Source organism: Enhydra lutris, unplaced genomic scaffold (assembly GCF_002288905.1).
Source record: "Enhydra lutris kenyoni isolate GAN:26980312 unplaced genomic scaffold, ASM228890v2 scaffoldscaffold9, whole genome shotgun sequence".
Classification (NCBI taxonomy): Eukaryota; Metazoa; Chordata; class Mammalia; order Carnivora; family Mustelidae; genus Enhydra; species Enhydra lutris.
In genome coordinates, this window is record NW_019154093.1 from 44,777,460 (window position 1) to 44,799,451 (window position 21,992).

Here is a 21,992-nt window from a genome sequence, read left to right on the forward strand (position 1 = left end):
TAGGATATGCTCATATGGTTTTAATTTTGGCCATAGATCAGTTTTGAGCTATTACAGAGAGAATTCTCAGTGTACTCATGATACATGGTAATTTTTGTATTTCCTTTTGCTGTAGCAGTCACTCTTAAACAGAAATGTCAGTGTTTGCTAAAGAAGAAATTAAACTTCTTTGGTTACAATTATTCCTCTATTACCAAAAAGGGGCATGTTCCTACAACTCACACAGTTGTCAAATCCTTCGTTACTACCCCTAGTTGTCACACTCTCTACAGGGGAGCACAAGGAACATTTCGGCAAATGAGAGAGAGAGGAGGAAAATTATCGGTTATGCCAAAAACACAAAATGACTCTGTAGGGATTAACATTCTTTAAACACATACCACATACTGGCGCAAACAGTCCATGCCTGCCACAGCTCTGACAACTTGAGTCAGGGAAATGAGAGAGCCGGGCAGCAGACAGGGCCAGCCACGACTTTTATGGCTATAGCTGGCTGCCCACTTGGGAAATTAAAAAACAAACAAACAAAAACCCAAACCAGCAGGGGTAAATGGCTTTGCCCCTGAAGAGTATCTAGAGATGCAACAGACTGCTAAAACATGTTACCGATGTGGATGGCTTCACTACTTTAAAGTCACAGGATTTTAAAGCAGGAAAGGATCTCAAAGGGGTCTGTCTAGCAAAATACCTTGTGTGTATTTAAATAAGACATTAGAACACGATCCCACTCCTTTACAGTGGTCTACAGTCAAGGCCTCACCTGCTCCAGCCCCGTACCCTGCATCACCCCATCAACTGTACTCTCCTCTTGCTCACTGGGCTCAAGCTACACTGACCTCTTAATGTTGCCTGAACAAGCCACGCTCTCTGCTCCATCAGGATCCTTGTCGCTAATCCTTCCGCCTCTTCCACCAGGTTATCCACAGGCTAATTCCCTCCCTCTGTCCAGGTCTCCGCTCAAATTTACACTTGTCGTCAAGGCATTCTTTGATTACTCCATCTAAAATGACAGATGGGTCCCCATTCTTCCATCATTTTTCTTCAAGGGTTCTTTTTCTTCACAGCATTATCTCTGCTTAACTTTACTTAACATTTTATTTGTACTTTTTTACTGCTATTCTTCTGCATTAGACTATAAAGCTCTATAGGGGCAAAGCTTTAGATCCTCAGTCCCACACGGAGCAATTATTACTGAAAGCTAACATTTAAATCCTCTGAACCTTAGTGATTTCACCTATATAGTAGAGATCATAATAATAAGCACCCTCACTGAGGGGTTGTGAGGATTACACAAGTTACTAATACATCGAAATCAATCACTAGTTCCTAGTGTTCAATATAAGGTGGTTTTTAGTCAACATCATTGAATCCCTCACTTAAAATTGAGACTGGGACCCAGAATTTCCACTCAAGTGCCCTTTCATTCTAAACACATGGCAGAGAATCAAGACATAGGGCCTAACTGGGGACCCAGTTAGGGCATCACCTTCTCAGCCACCCAGGGTTGAACCACATCCTCCAGCTAAGCTAGGATGAAGTTCTTCAGTCTTCTCAGAGCCCTGGAAAGATCCTCTGAGGCAGGCCCTCTAAGGGCCCTACACAGGCACTCACAGACACACTCAGATATAAGTGGTCTTTCCTACCTTCCTAGAGAAAAAATTAACTCATGGAAACACTAATCAGACTACCAATAAATATTTACTGAAAATAGGCCAGATAGGCCATAGGGATATAGACAGACATAGATGGTCTCTGTTCTCATGGAGCTAAATGTGATACCACTCTTGAAAACCCATTTAATCGGCTACATGAAAAGTTAAAAAAAAAAAAAAAAAAGTCACAGGAGGGGGAGTCATATCAACAGAAGTAGATTTTCAAAATTAAGAAATAAAAACACTTTATAACCTAAAAAAGACAATAACCTTCATAATCTTTATGGGGAAAAAAAATAACCTACTTGTTATTTGGAGACTTCCAGTTCTATTCAGTGCACCTAGAACAATGGCTTTCAAATTCTGTTACCCACATTAAGAAATTCAGTTTATATAGCATGCCACAGTTACAACTAAAAAAGGAATTTCACAAAACAGTATATCCTTACTACTTGTGATATACTATTTTCTTTAAAAAAAAAAAAAAAAAAGTTCTTCACATCTCAGTATATAATTGTGTTCCGTAATGTAATTTAAACAAAAGGGGAAAGGGGAGACAACTGGATAAGGCATACTGTTAGGTTAAGTGAGAGGCACCAAACATGCATGGAAACAGATTGTCTCAGACAGGAGACTTTGCCTAAAGCCTCATGATCACGTATTTGCTGTCAAGTTAGAATATGTAAATTCTACATATGTATGGTTTTCTAATTCACCATGGCCGACGATTTCAGTGCTTTCCCCCCATCCACAGACCTCCTTCTCTATTCCGTGCCACGAACCTGGACCTGTGCTCAGGTCTGTAACTCTAGGAACCACCCCGCACCAGAAAAAAAGACTGAAAAGCAACCCCTGCACATTTCCACCTGTGACACCTTAGTGACACCTGACACAGAAGGAATATTCTTGCTCCAGAAACTAGGTGGTGACTCTGGAGCAATCCATCTAAGTTAAATTTTATGAACTATATGATCGTGGGCAAGTTATTTAACCTCTCTGGCTAGATCTCCTCATATGAAAACAGGATAATCAACACACCTTTCTCCTAAGGTAGTGAGAATTAAATTTGCCTCCATATGCTTGCTTGGCACATAGTAAGCACTGAATTATTACTGCTATTACTATTAGTGCACACCACACCAATCAAAACCTCCTCTGCCTAAACGTTAGAGCAGTGGTTTTGGTGTTCTTCAAAATTACTTCAGTTCTTAGCAAATAACTTGAACATACCTCAGGAAATAAATCTGACCTCCTGAATATCACTTACTATGTTATCTCTTAAAGCCAATACTTCCTTATAGGAGATGGAAGGACTACTTGAAAAGACAGCCTTGCCCACTCCTGCAGTCAGCAAATTAAAAGGACACGTTACTACTACTACACCCTTTACAGCATTCTGAAGCCAGGAGGACTATATGCTTGGAGCTGGAAAATGCAAAATAAACATATCTTTACTCAAGCAGAAAATAATCCCCTTTGCCATTCAAAGTTCTCAAATCTTGAAAAAAATAAATCCACATTTAAGTGGATTTATTTAGTGTATTGTTTACATCAGAATTGTATTAGACACAGCCCTCTTCCAAAGCATACTTTATACTTTATGGGACTTTTTGAATGGATCTGAATGGTTCTCCAAAACCAATTGTTACTATTTCTATAAAACACGGAAGTTACCATCAAGTGCTGCTGTCTTGCTACAAGTTGAAGGTAGAACTCCTGGCATATTCACTTAACATTTAGTATCAAAATGCCCAAATGTTAATGATTCCCTCTTCTCCCAACTAATAATTCCAGGGTGAGAGGTTAAGCTAAGTCTATTTCTGTTCTTTCTGATGCAGTATATTTTATCAACATCATCAATAATCTTTAATCAATATATTACTTTAAAGCCCTCATATTTCAGGGCACCTAGGTAGCTCAGTCGTTAAGCGTCTGCCTCTGGCTCAGGTTATGATCCCAGGGTCTTGGGACGAGGCCCCCCCATCGGGCTCCCTGCTCAGCGGGAAGCCTGCTTCTCCCTTTCCCACTCCCCCTGCTTGTGTTCCCTCTCTTGCTGTCTCTCTCTGTCAAATAAATAAAATCTTTTAAAAAAAGACTAAAATAAAACCCTTATATTTCTTTTTTTTTTTAACCCTTATATTTCTATATTTAAAGTTATACTACTTTTTTAATTAAAAAGAACTGAAGGTATGATTTTAGTACCTCACAACACATTGAAGGACTAGTAAATAATGTCCCCTTGATTTAAAACTGGAAAAAACTCTAAAAATAAGGTGATAATTAATATTTAATCTTAGAATACTTATATCATCTCTTCCGAGAGTCACTGATAATTGCCAGTGAATACCATGATCTTCAAAAACCACCTGATTAAATTAGACACATGAAGGGGGCTTACTTTCATCAAAAAGAATAAAATTTTTCACCCTAAGTATAGCTTTCACATCTGGACATTAATAATACCCATTTTCTTTAACCATGGTATGTGTTCTTTTTGTAGCCTACTTTAATTTAGTGTCTCAGCACACACAGAGTGAAAATGTTACATCTTTTCACAGACCTTCTCACATTCAAACATTTCCATAATACTACAGTTCTTACTCTTTTTAAAGGACAGACAGGTAAAGCAACCCCTTAAAAAAATTTTTGTTGTTGTTTCAACACTAGTTAAAAAAATCCAGAATCTAACCAAAAGGAAGTCACAACAAGCATTCTATAATATAAACAGACAGTATCCACATAGTTTATTTCTCACAGTTCTCCTGACAAATGAACATTATTCAAGAACATACTGTATACACAGATAAGAAGAAACATACAAAATGTTTTAAATGATGCACAACAAAATCCAGCAGTATAAAAGAATGCATGTGAACTCTTGCTCACCGCGCAGACTAAATTTAATCACTTGTTTAAATAGTAATAAAAATACAATCTTTTATGGATCTTGTGCAGACTACAAAAGAGGGAAATTATTACCATATATATGATTTTTATATTAGGCAGTTTTCTTTGATGAGTTGCACTGACAACTCCAAATACAGAGGCAGAAGGCTGTGTATTTTAAAGGAATTAATGGTGTGAATTAGAGACTTTACACAGTTACTACCACTGGCACTTTTCACCATAGTTTGTACACATCACATGATCATCTTATATAACATTACATTTAAAAAATATATCTGAGTGACAATTGTATAACATTCACACACCATGAGCTGGTTAAGGAAGCAATGTCACAGCTGCCTCCTGTAGTGCTTCGCTGTTGGTAATAAGGACAGTTCATTGTGGTTAAAGAAATTAGACATCAATATGGTTAAGCAGCTCCGATGTACTAAAGGCCATCAGTGGCCACCACTGGGACAGTGAGTTCTTTTAAAGTGTATATCCTAGAAGCAAATACCATCATTGGTTAAAACTTTGTCTAAGAAGTCAGCTTCTGTGCCGAAAACTATTTTCACAAAACTGAAAGCTACTAAACTGTTTTAAGATAAATACTTTGTCTTCTCATTATCCTATTTATGACCGAGTTCTTTGAAACCTTTGGAATTTACTCTCTTTAATGTGTGCTCTCGTTTCCATCTCACCCATTTAAGATCACCACCTAAAAGGCTTTAGGGTGGTGGTGAGAAATTCACCAGGGAAACCCTTTGCTCACCAGGAATGTTCAGCTGCTGAACAGTGATCTAGAGCCACAACGGTGCAGAGCTGGACTTGACGAGAACACTCAGGAAGCTGTCATGCTGTGAGTGTCATTTCAGGGAAAGCAGAGAATCTTTCCAAACTGTGCACATAATTCACAATGATACCATTGCTATGTGTTGAAGAGGACTAGTATATGATGTTCTCTTCCATGTCATCTGTTTGCTGGAAAGTAGTTTGGGTCAAGGTAATTATAACTGGTGCCCTGTGACACACAGTAGTCTCTGTCTAAGAATGTCTCTGACCTATAAACAGGTTCTAACTGGTGATCTTCCTTGTGAATATCTGTTTCATGAAGGCTGCAAAGAAAACATACACACGCACACACACACAGAGACACATCATTAGATGGCACTGGATGCATTTTTGTCTAGATATAACAAAACTTCCTCACAGTTCTACATGTTTAAATCCATTAATCTACCAAAATCTTTAACAGAAAGTTATTTGAGATGTGGTATAATTCAAGAAAATTTCTTAATTGCCTAGAACAACAAGGTTTAATCCACTAAATGTTGTCATTCTCTAAGTAGTCTGGAAATCAAATTCACTAGTGGCTGAAAAGCTCTTTGTCAAAATGTGAGACCCATCATAAAGAAAACACTTACCAGTCTGAACAAGAATCACAGAAATCCAATGACATTTCTGGAGGACAATCCTGGCAGTGCCACCGAACTCCCTGGATAGGTTCTATGCCACAGTTATCACACTGTAAAAGTTTCAGAGAGAAAAAATATTAAGCTACACTGTTTCAAAGCCTTTTTTTTCCTGCTGGGAAACACATAATGTACATAAAAACATCCTCTCCTCTTTCCCCATGCACTAGACAGTAGCATAACACAAAAATCGTTGTAAATCAGATACAATTTCTAGCAAACTAGCAGAAATTCCACCCATTCAAGATGGATATACAGCTGGGTGACATATACATTATAATAACTTAGGGCTAACCTTGAATATGCTTTAATTTACTTTTTATTTTTTTAAGGTGTGGTAAGTCATTCAGTTCTTTTATTTATTTTTTTTTAAATTTTGTTCATTTATTTGACACAGAGAGAGAGAGAGAGAGAGAGAGAGAGAGAGAGAGAGAGAAAACAAGCAGGGGGAGAAGAAGGCAGAGGGAGAGGGAGAAGTAGGCTCCCTGCTGAGCAGGGAGCGTGATGTGGGGCTCGATCCCAGGAGCCTGGGATCATGACCTGAGCCAAAGGCAGATGCTTAACCGCCTGAGACACCAAGGCACTCCTAATTTGCTTTTTAAAATTTTTTAAAGTTTTTTATTTTAATTCCAGTATAGTTATATGGAGTGTTCTATTAGTTTCAGGTGTACAATATAGTGATGCAACAATTCTATACATTACTCAGTGCTCATCATGCGAAGTTTACTCTTTAACTCACTTTTTAAAATTTTAAGTAAATCACCTGCAAATCTGGACATTTTATTAATAACTCTTTACTTTAAAGGGACCTCAGACCAGTGTACAATGATTGTAATTGAAAACCACTGATTTGGGTGCCTGGGTGGCTCAGTGGGTTAAGCCTCTGCCTTCGGCTCAGGTCATGATCTCAGGGTCCTGGGATTGAGCCCCCCATCGGGCTCTCTGCTCAGCAGGGAGCCTGTTTCCCCCTCTCACTCTCTGCCTGCCTCTCTGCCTACTTGTGATCTCTCTATGTCAAATAAATAAAATCTTAAAAAAAACAAAACACCACTGATTTAATGCCATAGTTAAAACTATACAACTATATTACAGAACTATTGAACAACCTATCATTCGTGAACCCAGGTGAACACAAAGGTATTCTCTACACTTTTATCTTGCTGAATTATTCTCCAAAGCCTGACGATCCTAATAACCAAAGCCCATCATAAAGAAAAGGCAGATCTAACTCTTCCCCTGTGTGGGGGCATCCTGGTAGTCCTGAGTCTCTACTGGACAATTTTGGAAATAAATCTCATTTCTAGTTTCTCTGATAATCAGGCCAACTAGAGCAGCTGACAGATAAGTAAACAAGCCACAGCTGGGTCTTACAGCGTAATTTTGAGAAGTGGAAAGTTTCCTCTTAAAAGGCCAGAGAAAACAATTAGGAAAATTTCTAATGGAGAAGCAGGGTTATGGAAAGACCAAGAGAAAAAATCATTTAATATAGTCTGGCTAATGGCCATACTAGAAGTTCAGAAGTATAATAATTTTAAGTTTCTGTGTTATCAGACACAGCACATATCAGTATGTTTATGTAACCACTACAAGCAACTCTATAGTTCTTGGTCTCGTTTTACTTCCTCCAATCTCATCAAATATAGTTAATTCTAAAGCCAAAAGCGTTCTCAAACTTGTCAATCTCTCTCGATTTCCACAGCCACCAATCAAGCCCAGGACAGTTTCATCTTTTGTCTAAATTACCAGAAGAGTCTCTAGCCAGTCTCCCTGCCTCCAGCCTTGCCTTCTTATCCATTCTCCATACTAAGTCCAGAACGATCATCCTCTCCATCACTTAATTTTTTCAATTACATAAATAACACACATGAATACATTACTGTTTGCAAAATTTAACAATATAGTAGTCAGAGATCATCCATTCTAACCCCTCTGCCTTCCTAAAGATTATCAATACTAATAGTATAAGTAATAGGAATGATTTTTCTGAATTGTAAATTTCTTATTACCCTCTGCCTAAACTCCTTCAAAGATTCCCCAACCCTTTAAGGAAAGTTAAACTCCTCTGCAAATTTCCAAGGCACCTCAACAGCCTCACTACTCTCCAGTATGCTCTCTAGTCATAGTCAGCTATTTTACTAATTTAATTAAATTCTTTATGAGAAGAAAACAGAATGACAGAAACCAAGTCCATCTTGTTTACTACTGAGTCCACTTAAGTGCTTAAGCACTTAAGCAAAGTGTCTTGAACATAACTGGTATTTCAAAATTGGTTGGAATGAATGGATGTACTTCAACTAGCCTGGAAGAGGAAAAGAAATTTCTCATCTATGAACAACAGCAACAAAAAGAGAAACAGCTCTGACAGATGAAAGGATAAAGAAAATCTCTCTCTCCTTCTCTCTCTCTCTCTCTCTCTCTCTCACACACAAACACACACACACACGATGGGAGTATCATTCAGCCACAAAACAGAAAGATATCCTGCCATCTGTGACAACATGGATGAGAAAGTAGAGGACATCTTGCTAAGTAAAATAAACCACGGAAAGGAACAAGTGCTCACTTATATAAGTGAACACTATATATGCCCTCACTTATATAAGAAAACAAAAAACTCAAACTCATAGAAGCAGAGAGTAGTATGGTGGTTGCCTGGGGTTGGGAGATGAGAGAAAGGGACAGATGTTAGTCAAGTGATACGAATTTTCAATTATAAGGTTTAAGTAAATTCTAAAGATCTAAGGTACAGCATGGGATTAATAATACAGTATATATACTTGGAATTTGCTAAAGGAGTATACAGTAAGTGTTGTCACCACACACATACAAATATGAGATAATATTTTTGTACTTAAAACTGTGTACACCTTAAATATATACAATTTCTGTCAATTATATCTCAGTAAAGATGGGAGTAAGAAAGAGAAATAGCTAGACAAAAACATCTCATATTTTACCTCAAAATATAGATGCCTCTATGTTTGTCTTCTTTCCACTGAATCATAAACCTATTCAAGTACCTAACACACTATAGTTAAATGAATAGGACTAGAGCTAAACTTAACTTTTATCTGTGTGCTGGGAAGTCTGGAATTTAAAACTCCAGAAACTATCTTAAATATCTCTTATCACCCTTTCAAAATATGAATAAACAGTAGAATTTACCTTGAAGCCCACATGTTGTACAAATCCACTTTCAGCTTGCATCTGCTGGAGTTTCTGCTTCTTTAACTTTTTAAACTGTAATAGTTCCTTATATTCAGGTAAATTCCTATACACAATAGGAATACTTTCTTCATCCTAATAAAGAATAAAAGAGAAAACAAAAATGTTTGATAATTAAAATTAACTGAGTACAAGAAATCCTGACACAGAGGTGCTTGGGCGGCTCAGTCAGTTGAGCATCTGGCTTCGGCTCAGGTCATGATCCCGGAGGTCCTGCAATCAAGCCCCAGATCAGGCTCCCTGCTTCTCTCTCTGTCTGGTACTTCCCCAGTTTCTGCTCTCTCAAATAAATAGTCTTTAAAAAAAAAAAAAGAAAAAGAAATACTGACATAGGTATTTTTTCTATTAACAAAATGTTTTTCACTTTTAAGATACCTCACCTTAAGGACTCATAAAAAATGAGTCTGCTTTTAGCAATATTTTAGACTAATATATTTTTGGAGGGCTTTTTTTTTTTTAATCTTTATTTATTTATTTGAGGTGGTGGAGTAGCACAAGGAGAAGGAGAAAGAGTTCCAAGCAGACTCCACACTCGGCAGAGAGCCCGACGTGGGGCTTGCTCTCACAAGCCTGAGATCACAACTTGAGCCGAAACCAAGCGCTGGCCTCTTAACTGACTGTGTCACCCAGGCGCCCCTGGAGGGCTTCTTAATGCAAGAGTAATACTGAGTTGTAGTAGGCCACCTAACAAAGAACCAGGGGATGATTCCCATCTCTTGTTACACATTAATGCAGACTCAACCCCATTCCAACACATTAATGCCTACCTGAGATACTCCTTATCATCTACTTCTACCTGATCTGCAGGAAGCTCCTCTTCTCTAAAAGACTTTTATGCTTCCTCAAGTAAATGTAGTATTTTCTAAACAATGAGCAAACTAATCTCTGCTCTGTAGTGCCAATGACCAAGTCAGTACATTCCTGTCTTACCCAAGGGAATAAACTAAATTACAAAAGATGATTATTTAGAATAGAGTATAAAAAACAGAATACTAAAAACAACATAAATATATGAAGCTGAAGTTGACAGACCAATCACTAACTGCTTCTGACTTATTCTCCCAATTTATTTGCACTCTGCCATTAATGTTCTATTTCTTTTCCTTTGCTACCTCATGACTGATCCCATGATCAGTAATTTCCACAATGTTCCTGTAAGTATTTCCAATTCACTGACCACATCCATATTCTATCAGTTCTGATCCAGACAACTCCTACCCCTCCCATTCCTCCTGTTCCTCATGTTAGGTATTACTAACTACAGTGTTTCTTTTATGTCAAGGAAACTGGTGTTTACAGAAATTATAACATTTACACAAGGTCACACAGTTAATTAGTTGCAAAGTCAGGCAACTTGAACCCAGATTTTTCTCAATATTTAACTAACTCCTTATACACAAAGCAGCCTAAGGCCTAAATCCAAGAGTTATTCTTAATTTTTCACTCTTTTATCTAATCCATCAAAATCTGTCACTACTTAATACTTTATAAAATCTTCCAGGGGTGCCTGGGTGGCTTAGTCAGTTAAGCGTCTGCCTTCAGCCCCGGTCATGATCCCAGGGTCCTGGAATTGAGTCCTACATTGGGCTCCCTGCTCCATGGGGGGCCTGCTTCTCCCTCTCCCTCTGCCTCTTGCTCCCCCTGCTTGTTCTCTCTGTCAAATAAATTAATAAAATCCTTAAAAAAAATAAAATCTTTCAAATTGCTCTCTAGAGTATTCACTCTTTCCTCAAGCCCCACAATGGCTTAAAATCTCCCAATGACTTCCTAACTACCTACAGAGACAACTCCCAAGTCCTCAGCTAACAAAAGATTCTTTATAATCTCACACTATCTTTCACCCATTTCAAATTCTTGTCAATTAAAGATGTTAAATTACCTGCCTATGTCAGCACTGAGGATGACAACATAAGTAATGTAATAAATATGTAACACTAATAAATACAATGTGGCCTAACTAAATAATGGGGTAAGAAATCTTATAATGAAATTTATTAAATTCAGATATATTTTAAGCAAATACAGAATAAAAACTGCCAAATTTTTTAATTTGCATTTTAGGTCTAAGGATACTATTAAATTTGGCCAACAAGACTAAGAAAAGGTAAATCACCTTATAACCAGCAGGATGGCTACTAGCCAAAGGAAAAAAAAAAAGAAGAAAACACCAAGTGTTGGCAAGGATGCAGAGAAACTGAAACTCTTGTGCACTGTTGGTGAGTAAGTAAAATGTTGCGGCCACTACAGAACACAGTATGGCGGTTCCTCAAAAATTAAATGGAGAATTAACATATGGATCCAGCAATTCTACTTCTGGGTATATACCCAAAAGAACTGAATGCAGGGACTCTTAACAGCTATTTGTACACCTATGTTCATGGCAGCATTATTCACAATAGCCAAAAGGTGAAAGCAAAACGTACCCCTGACAGATGAACCAATAAACAAAACGTGGTATATACATACCCCGAAATATTATTCAGCTTTAAAAAGGAAACAATGATACATGTTATGAGATGGAGGAATCTTGAATACATTATGTTAAGTGACATAAGCCAGTCAAGAAAGGACAAAACCTGCACGATTCTGAGGTACCCAGAGTAGCCAAATTCATAGAAACAAAGTAGAATGGTAGCTGCCAGACACTGGGAGGAGGCAATGGGGAGGTGCTGTTAAATGGTTCTGAGTTTTCCAGGAATTAAAGAGTTCTGGGGACTGGTTGCACAAAAATGTCAGTGCACTTCACACTACTGAACTATTCACTTAAAACTAGTCAAGATGGTAAATTAAAGGTTATGTATTTATCACAATTAAAAATTTTTTAAATACCCATAAACAGAGTTCCTTGTTATAATTATTTTCAAGTTTACTTAAAGGGGAAATACTATGACTAATTCCAGATGAGGCTAAAATAGTGTACAGGTTTTAAAAGTGTATGGAAGTACATACATGTAATCATATTCTGTCTCTAGATAATGCCTTTCTGAAGAGAAACCGAAATCTGTAAATTTTACCACTAGTAGCTTCATAAATATACATTTGAATAGCTATTTCAAAATAATCAGACTGATTTAAACTGGTTCTCATTTTAAAATAAATTAATTAAATCAACCAAACAAAAGTTAAATCAAATTCAATCTACTACATATATTAATCTACTCCTCACCTGGCTCAATTTTGTTCATCCTTTAATGCCAACCTGACTACCACTTCTTTTGAGTTCCTCTGCTTAAACTCCAAATCTAAATAAAGTACTTCGTTTTCTTCTTTTTATAAAGTACATGGAGCCCAACAAGGGACCTGAACTGACAACACTGGGATTAAGACCTGAGCTTAAGATCAAGAGTTGGATGCTTAACCAACTGCACCACCCAGATGCCCCTCAATCATTTTAAAAATAAGAAAATAAAGGGAACAATCAAGCAGTTACACTGCCTTTTCCATATGTACCTTCAGGTAATCAAAAAGTTGATGAAGAGGGGGTTACTTCACAGAATAGTCTCTCAAATAAATAATGAGGAAATATAAGACTATCACTATTTTATAACATCAAATGAATTAATGAATCTACTATGTCCAAAAAACAAAAAAGACAGATTGATGAAAGTACACATGAAGTAGTCCTGCTTGCCCTAACAAACAAATTTGGGGGGGGGGGGGCGCAGTCTGTTAGGCGTCTGCCTTCAGCTCATGATCTTGAAGTGCTGGGACAGAGCCCTGAGTCCAGGCTCCCTGCTCAGCGGGCAGTCCGCTTCTCCCTCTTCCTCTGCCCTTCCCCTGGCTTGTGCTCTCTCTCAAACAAATAAATTTAAAGAAAAAAATTTTTAAAGATTTTATTTATTTACTTGACAGAGACACAGTGAGAGAGGGAACAGAAGCAGGGAGCATGGGGAGGGAGAAGCAGGATTCCCGCTGAGCAGGGAGCCCAATGCAGGGGTTGATCCCAGCACCCTGGGATCATGACCTGAACCAAAAGCAAATGCCCAACAACTAAGCCACCCAGGTGCCCCAATAAATAAAATTTTACAAAAAAAAAAAAAGTCTGACTCTTGGTTTTGGCTCAAGTTGTGATCTCAGGGTCATGAGATCGAGCCAGGCACCAGGCTCTGTGCTCAGCATGTAATCTGCTTAAAACTCTCTCTCCCACTCAGCTCCTACAACCTGTGCTCATGCTCTCCCTCCCACCCCACTTCTCTCTTTCAAATAAGTAAGCCTTAAAAAACAATATAAAAAACAAATCTGAATCTGGCCAATTATCTAGACCTACTTTTAATTTATAGAAAATCCAGGAAGCAGAAAAACAGAATTTCTAAGCGACACCAATTATCTAGACCTACTATCAATTTACAAAAAATTCAGGGAATAGAAAGACAGAAGAGCTGACAATAAGGAGAAGCAAACAAAATACATACAGTGGTAAATTCTAATGACCCACTTTTTCAACAAAAAAGTCTTAAGAGGAGAAAAGGGTGGTGGGAAGGGAAGGAGAAAAGGAGGAAATCTATTGTAATTTATGACTGGGGAAATGTGAACTGAGTGCATGTTTGATTGTATAAAGAATTACCTTTTTATAAACATGGTAATAATATTCTGTTATGTCTGGGACTTGCTCCAAAATAACCCAGGATGGAAGTGGGTAAGAAATACAGATGAAAATAAGATTGCAACAAGATAATAACTATTGAAGTTGGGTGACAGATGCATGTGGGTTCATTATACTATTCTATTTTTGCACAGATTCAAAAAATTTCTTTTATTATTATATATAGTACATATATATTTCATTATACTATTCTATTTTTTGCATGTTTTTAAGTTTCCTCTCATTTATATGTTATATCTAAATATATAATAATATAATGATATATATTATTAATATATAACAATTTAACAATGTATTGTTTTTATTTTTAACAATATATTGTTTTTTAAAAAGCCCATAAATCTGACTGGTAATTAAAAGAAACCAACATTCTCTGAAGGGTAGGAATAATTTAAAAATTCTGGTGCTCTCATTCTGTACCCTGATCTGTATAACACATAGATAAATATGTATTTTATATAAATAGGTAACTTACTGATGCCTCTTCAACAGCAGTGTTCATGTGGCTATGAAAACAGGATCGGTCATCATCTTCATCCATATATACTGGTGGTTCATGGGAAGTCATGAAAGTGGAAGGTTTAAAGAGATGCTTATTAAGGGGGTGCTGTCGTCTGCTTGTTGAAGACTAAGTAAGAAAAAAAAAATTTTAATTGAGACAATGGAAAATCATGAAAAGAATCAAAGATGCTCAAATATAACTATTACTTCCCTCCAAGTCTATCTATTAAAAGGATTTCAGCTCTATTCTTCACACAGTCTTATGTGGTTGTTTTTTTTTTCTATATTACCTAGAATTTTAAAAGCACAACTAGATTTAAAAAAAAAATGTAGGGGGAATATCCCAACAACAGTACAACAGATCACGTGCTATCTAGCTTGTATATGGATCCCCAGCATTGATCACACTCTTGATATTCAAATGCTGAACACTCCTCTTACAGTCATCTTACAGAAGATCAGGGAGTATCACATAGCCTAAGCCAGATATAAACAATCAAGTAAAAAACAATTCCACAACACAACGAATGTCTAAAAATCCTATCTAACACTGATTGTTTACTGTACGTCAATGTCATCTAATCCTCACAGCACTCCTCTATCACCTCTAATTTAAAGATGGAGGTTACGTTTCTTGTTCAGGGTGCTGCAGCTAATAGTGGTAGAACCAAGATTATAAACTAAGCCTGTGAGGGACCAAAGCCCTCACTCTCAAACCACTGTACAGACTGCCTCTCTTCACAGACAATACAGCCACAAAGAATAACCTCAGCTACAGGCAGAACCATCATTTCACTGTTCCAAGACTCAAACTCTAACCATGGGAAGAATCGCTGTGTCAGTGGCTGGGCTACATTGCTATAGTTAAAATGCTAACTTAAAATTCAGTGCACCCAAAGGAGGGAACACATTTAGGTTTCTTTCTTTCCTTTTTTTTTTTTTTTTAAAGATTTAAAAAATTTATTTCATGGACAGAAATCACAAGCAGGCAGAGAGGGGGAAGCAGGCTCCCCACTGAGCAGAGAGCCCGATGCAGGGCTCAATCCCAGGACCCCGGGATCACGACCCAAGCCGAAGGCAGAGGCTTTAATCCACTGAGCCACCCCGGCGCCCCAACATTTAGGTTTCTTTAGTATTCCTTTATCATTCCTAGTCTTAGCTATGAAAATATAAGGTGTCCAACACATCTAAAGTTAACTTGGAAATTAGCCATGAAAATTAGAGCTGTTGAATTAAATATCAAGGTTCCAACATTCCAAAGTTACAAGATGAACTCTAGGTATCTGATACAAGTAATGTTATATTGGGGGGAATCCAAAATATTTAAATCAACTGACAAATTAAAACAAGCTTCCAAAACTTGGTAAAAAGACGATAAATAAAACTTGTAAAACATGGAGCTGTACAGACAATATTCTTAATGTAAAACCACATAAAACAATAAGGAAGCTGTAATAGAGAAGGGTAACAGCATCAGATACGCCTTTACCTTCTCATGTGAAGGGTGGCAGTGGTGGTGGAGAGGAAATTGCAGGAAATAAAAGAGGCCAATTGTGTGCTTTAGTTTTTGCAATTAAAGCAAAAAATTGGCTACAATTTGATGCAGTGGTCTATGCAGGAGAAGGGTAACAGCTTTTTCACTGTAAAGAGTAGCAGAGAATAGTAGAAAAGGCCTGGGATCAGAATCAGAGGTCAGTGGTTGGTTCTTAGACTCAACTGACTCCATTTACCTTAAGGCCTAGCTGTTTTTTTGTTTTGTTTTGTTTTGTTTAAGGCCATATTTTAAAGTAATCTCTATACCTAACAAGGGGCTCAAACTCACAACCCTGTGATCAAGTCACATGCTCTACCTGCTGAGCCAGCCAGGTCTGCCAAGGCCCATTTTCTCATCTATAAAAACACTGTAAGAGTGCCTGGGTGGCTTAGTCAGCTAAGTGTCCGACTCCTGCTTTCAGCTCAGATAATGATCTCAGGATTGTGGGATCGATCCCCACGTCAGGCTCCATGCTGGGCATGGAACCTGCTTGGGATCCTCTCTCTCCCTCCCTCTCTGCCCCAACCCCCCTTCTCCCTCTTCCCCACTTTAATTAAAATTTTAAAAGGGGGGGGGCTATAGAACAGTACCTGACATAGAACATTCAATAACAGAATAAAGCTAACTTAGTAAAGTGCAAGTGAAAGTGGTAATACCACCTACAATTATAGAGTTATAGTGAGGATTAGTGTATTTTAATAAACATTTCTATTTTTGTATTTATGTAGCATATCTAAAAACAGAAACTCATTGTGTTTAATGAAGAGTCAAACACCCCTAAAATTTTTAACATCACAAAGGCCTTTCTGATATACATTTAGTCTACATCTTTCAAGTAGTACCCGCTCACATAAACTAACCTATTCCTAAGAAAATAATGAACATAAAGGTCATTCAATTTCATGGAGTAGAAATAACAGAATCCTACCCTGTGTCCATGACCAGTACAACAAAATGATTAGAGTAAGTCAGATTTTAAAAATAAAACAACTTTGTTCTGATAAATGCCTACACTTTTACACAGCAATTCTGACTTTAAGTTTAATCTAAGGTCTAAAGTTTACTTTCTCTAATTTTTATTTATTTATTTATTTTTACCTTTTTGGAGTATATATATAAGTTTGGTGTTCTGCCTGGGACTGGAATGCCAGCTTTAGTTAGTTTTATGAAATATTTCTGCACTCGGCTAGCAACCTAAGGAAATATGACAAGCCATTTAACATAATTACAAGACATGCAACACCTCAATATTTTTCTAAAATTAAAATATACCTGTGTATCTTAATGAATGCTAACAATTTAAAATTTATCATAAATCTAGAAATAATTTTAAACTGCCAACAAACAGTTATATTTTAAAATCTAGAGCAAAAAAATCATTAAAATACAGGAAATATGTTTGACTCCAAAGCCAAATACATACTTTCCACTAATGAATGCTTATGCTCATACCATTAAAAACACATCTATTAATCTCAATGATAATGTGAAGAAAACTGATAGATTTTTTTTTTTTAGAAAGACAACCAAAGAATACTTCTATATATGTTACAAATCTATCAGCATAGTCTAACCAGAAAGTATACAACTCACTAAACATTCAAGAGAAACTAAGTTACATTACATTCTAATGTTTCAGTAATGACTGAAGCAGAATTATCTCAAGTTGTTTCAGAAATTAAAAAAAAAAAAAACTGTTATAGCATTGTGTAGCTAAAAAATGATGTAGCAGATTTGATGTCAGCTGCATTATCTTTCACCAAAAAACTATCAAAACATGCCAACAATATGGGACCATCTCCTCAATTACCTGTTTGGCTGTCCTATTACCCAGTTCATCTGCTATCTTCTGCCAGCGTCGAGATTCTACTTCTTCAGGAGGGTATTTCAGGAGTAGCTGTTCAAGCTTTTTCTAAGAAACAGAAGATCAAATTTAATAAAGTTTAATACTGAATTCCATAAATAAATATATTTACATAAATGAATAAATACATTCACACTTCCTTTTCAACTATCTCCCTCCCCAATTTTTGGGGTTAGGTCACTAGAAATCCTCGTAGTAGGAAAAATTTCCATTAAGGAAATTAGGACTTCACAGGAAAAATGAGATTAGAGAATAAATCTATGGAAAACCTTGTGTAAGATTTTCTATTCACTTAAGTAAAAACACGGTACCCCCCAAATTTAATTAATACTTTATACATCTTAATGATTTCTACTGACCATCTTTTCTTGCTAGACTATGTATGGGTTTGCCCCTATAGATTTGACAAAAATATCTAAATTCATTCGGATTTAGATAGAACATTTAAGGGACTTTTCCCTCCTTTCCACATATGGTGTTCCATTCAAATATCTGATTTTTAAATTCTTACTTATCCCCTAAATTGTCCCACAGTTCTAAAGATGCAGAATAATCTGGATGCTTGAAATGAATTTCCTAAATCTTCTCATAAGCTGCTGAACTCATTATAGCTCTGGAGTTAATCCTCATATGAAAAAGAGATGTGTCTCAAACCTTACCCATGAATAATCCTAGCCACATGCCAAACCGTAACAGAATATTCTGCCATGGCTTTGTCAGCTCCCCTCCATAATAAAAACAAGAATTCACTTTGACACACTGCTTTATGTGGCCCCAGGTCTTTCTCTCCTTCAAAGCTATATTACAAACACTTTATTCCACCCATTTCACTCTTTTTCAATCCCCTTCCTATAACCCAGACTCCTTCTTTAAAAATCATCCCCAATGTGGAATTCATATATTCTCAGAATCCAAAATTCTTGAAGTGTGAAAAAAAAAAGTATACGGAAATAAGTTTAATATTTTCAGTTCTTCGTTAAGAAGGATCATCTACAACAATAAACACTTTAGTCATAATCTGGACTCTAATCTGAACCTTTTTTCTTTAACCTACACAATTTAGAAACATTACCTGTTCTTCAACAGTCCACAGTTGGTTAAATGTTTCAGGTTTGGTATCGTCACAAAGACGTCCTCTTATCATCTGTATATAAAATAGGGCTTTTGTCAAAAATAACAAAGACTACCATTTGATTGTAGCTAACTAAAACACATCGTAGATTTTTTTAAAAGATTTTATTTATTTGAGAGAAAGAGAGCACAAGCAGGGAGACCAGCAGAGGGAGAGGGGAAAAAGGCTCCCTGTTGAGCAAAGAGCCCAATGTGGGGTTCAATCCCAGGACCCTGGGATCATGACCTGAGCCGAAGGCAGGTCTTAACCAACAAAGCTACTCAGACCCCCCATATCGTGGAATTTTTTTTATTAATTTCAAAATATTTTAGTAAACTTATTATTTAATGTGTATTTTTAAAATTGTTTCCAAAATGTTTTCACCTTCCTTTATTTCACTTGGATTTTATACTCCTAGCAATCCTATAATACATATGACAGCAACTTCATCTTAAAGAAAAGGAAATGCTACTTTTCCATTCTGAACCCACATGTCTATTAAGGTTCATCTAACTACTAATGGCAAGCCAGGACTCAAATTCTGGTTAAAAAACACTGCACAGACCTCTTATTTTTAGGATAAAAGGGTACATGTCACACACTGTAGGGGGCATGTTACATGTACTACTCATTTAATCCTCACAGAACTCTACAACACAGGTAATACTAATCCCATACAAAACAAAACTACAGCTTGGAGGCTTTAATATAAATGACATCTGACATTCCATAGCTAGTAAGTGGCAGAGCTGGGATTCCAACCCAGATTTCTCTTAACTTCAAAGTTCATGTCCCCACTATCTTCAGTGAAAGACTGCTTAAATTTTAAGAATACAAACCAGGAAATGTTAAAATAGTTTGTCTATAGTTCAAATTTTCCTGCTCCAAAGCTTTATACTGTTTACCTGAGGACGACTGTTTGAGCCTTCAGGACCATCACTCAAAGGCAACATAGAGTATGAAAGGGACTCTCCGTCCTTCTTAGGATCTAAAGGACTTTTTGGTCTGGCAGGTAAACCTACTAAAAAGAAGACCATGTATAGGATTATTAAAGTAAGACTGCCAGATACTTCTCTATTTAAATTCTTACCACGTAATTTCTTACCTTTATCGAAAACTAGCTTAACTCTCCTAGTATGTCTTTTACGATTTTTAAATTCTCTTTCAAAGTTCCCAAGGCTATTGGTATATTGGTCCCATACAATCTCGGGCAACTGAACAACTCTCTGTGGATATGGAAGCCCTATATCAGCCTGGGAGAAAAAAAATAAAGTGACAGTCTGAATTCAATTAAAAAAATTATCTATTACACCTGAATTTTCAGAGGACTCCAAATCCAAATTACCATCACCTAGGCATTTCTGTTCACTGTTTGAATCCAACACCCAATAAAGTTAATACAGTCTAAACATTAAATAGTAAAATGATAGCAAGTAGAAGAATGAATTTAATAAGACATAAGCACTATTTTTAGATATAACTCTAAAGCTGAACTATATAGAAATACTGCACTTTGTAACTAATACACTTAAAACATAAATAACCAAGAGAGGTTTTACCTTTAAGAACAGCATATGAAATGTGTCTGACTGCAAAAGACGAGACTTGACACACAGAATTCATTTTAAATATACCCCCATGTTCATGACTTATTCACAAAACAATTACTTTCACATATATAATTCTTATCACATATACAAAAAATTATGACACCTTGAGTATCAAAACTACACACTGAATCTACTTGGAATTCAGTTACTTAACCAACCATCTTTAGAGATGTCATTAGTTGTCTTAATTACTAAAACCAGATTATAATAAATATCTTTAGATATGGATCTGGGTTACATAGGTTTATATTTTTTGTCAAGAACTCGCAGAATGGTAGGACTCTGAGATCATGACCTGAGCCAAAGGCAGAGGCTTAACTCACTGAGCCACCCAAGCGCCCCTCAGAATTCTTAATTTTTATTTTGCTTATGATATATTATATTATTACCATCATCATAATAGTACACAGCTTAGACTGGCTCAACTTTTGCATAAGACTCTCTTTTAAAACAGTAACAGTAATATCAAAGGATGCAAGTAAGCCTTAAATGTTCCTTGCATTCTACATACCAATACATACCACAAGTTTCGTTAATTTCAATTAGGAGTTTTTAAATGTCCACTTAAACAAACAAATCACATGTCAACAACTTAATTAGTACAGTAAACCTAAAGAAATAAGTAAATTAAGTACATATGGTACCTAATTTATAATGGTTCAACTTTAGGATTTTTCAACTTTACAATGGTGCAAAAGTGACACATACAGTAGAAACCACGCTTCGAATTTTGAATTTTGATCTTTTCCCAGGGTAGTGATATGTAGTACAATACTCCGTCGTGCTGCTGGGCAGTAGCAGCAAGCCACAGCTCCTGGTTAGTCATGGGATCACCAAGGCAAAAAACCTACACCCTGACAACTACTCTGTACCCATACAACCATCCTTTTTAAAACTTTCAGTGTAGTACTCAATGAATTACATGAGATATTCCACACTTTATTATAAAACAGGCCTTGTGTTAGATGATTTTGCCCAACTGGAGGTTAATGTTAAGCGTTCCGAGAACGAGAACCTTTATGGTGAGCTATAAGCTATGATGGTCAGTAGGTTAGGTGTATGCATTTTAACTTACAATATTTTCTACTTAAGATGGGTTTATCAGGACATAACCCATCATAAGTCGAAATATCTGTATATATAACACACACACACACATACACACACACACACAAAATGCAAAAATCAAACTTCTAAATTAACTCCTGGAGAAAAATTTCTTTCCAAGAATGTAGGTCTTTCACAGTTACTAAGTATCTGGATTTAATGTAATTGCATACATTTTGGTTAAAAATTGTTAAGAAGGTCAATATCACATCTCTGTTTCTGAGATAAAGTGGAAAGAAATTTAGTTCTAAACTAAACCTGGAAATGGAAAACCAACAAATAACCAACTGCATACCAATCTAGTAAAAAAGCCTAATTGCATCTTTTTTGCCCACCAGAGAACATGAATAAAGTCAAGGTTAGTAAATTTGTTTACTAATATTAACTTTTCTATCATCACCTATTTTAGTGGAATCAATTTTAAGTA

The 21,992-nt window shown here is 36.5% G+C and overlaps 1 protein-coding gene across 3 annotated transcripts in view; it reads right to left on the reverse strand.

Annotated features, from left to right (window-relative positions):
* Positions 1-4,368: 4,368 nt before the first annotated feature.
* Positions 4,369-21,992, reverse strand: part of LOC111142861 (zinc finger ZZ-type containing 3) — a 62,663-nt gene continuing 45,039 nt past the window's right edge. For 2 of the 3 annotated variants that reach the window (XM_022496231.1, XM_022496229.1), the window contains 9 exons: positions 19,954-20,101; positions 19,754-19,869; positions 18,810-18,881; positions 17,684-17,785; positions 16,972-17,067; positions 14,314-14,466; positions 9,176-9,310; positions 5,963-6,063; positions 4,369-5,653 (listed from right to left, as the gene is read on the reverse strand). In XM_022496231.1, coding sequence (XP_022351939.1) covers positions 5,509-5,653; positions 5,963-6,063; positions 9,176-9,310; positions 14,314-14,466; positions 16,972-17,067; positions 17,684-17,785; positions 18,810-18,881; positions 19,754-19,869; positions 19,954-20,101 — 1,068 coding nt within the window. In that variant the 3' untranslated portion in view covers positions 4,369-5,508. The remainder of the gene's footprint in view (positions 5,654-5,962; positions 6,064-9,175; positions 9,311-14,313; positions 14,467-16,971; positions 17,068-17,683; positions 17,786-18,809; positions 18,882-19,753; positions 19,870-19,953; positions 20,102-21,992) is intronic. The other variant, XM_022496230.1, reaches the window with a different exon arrangement.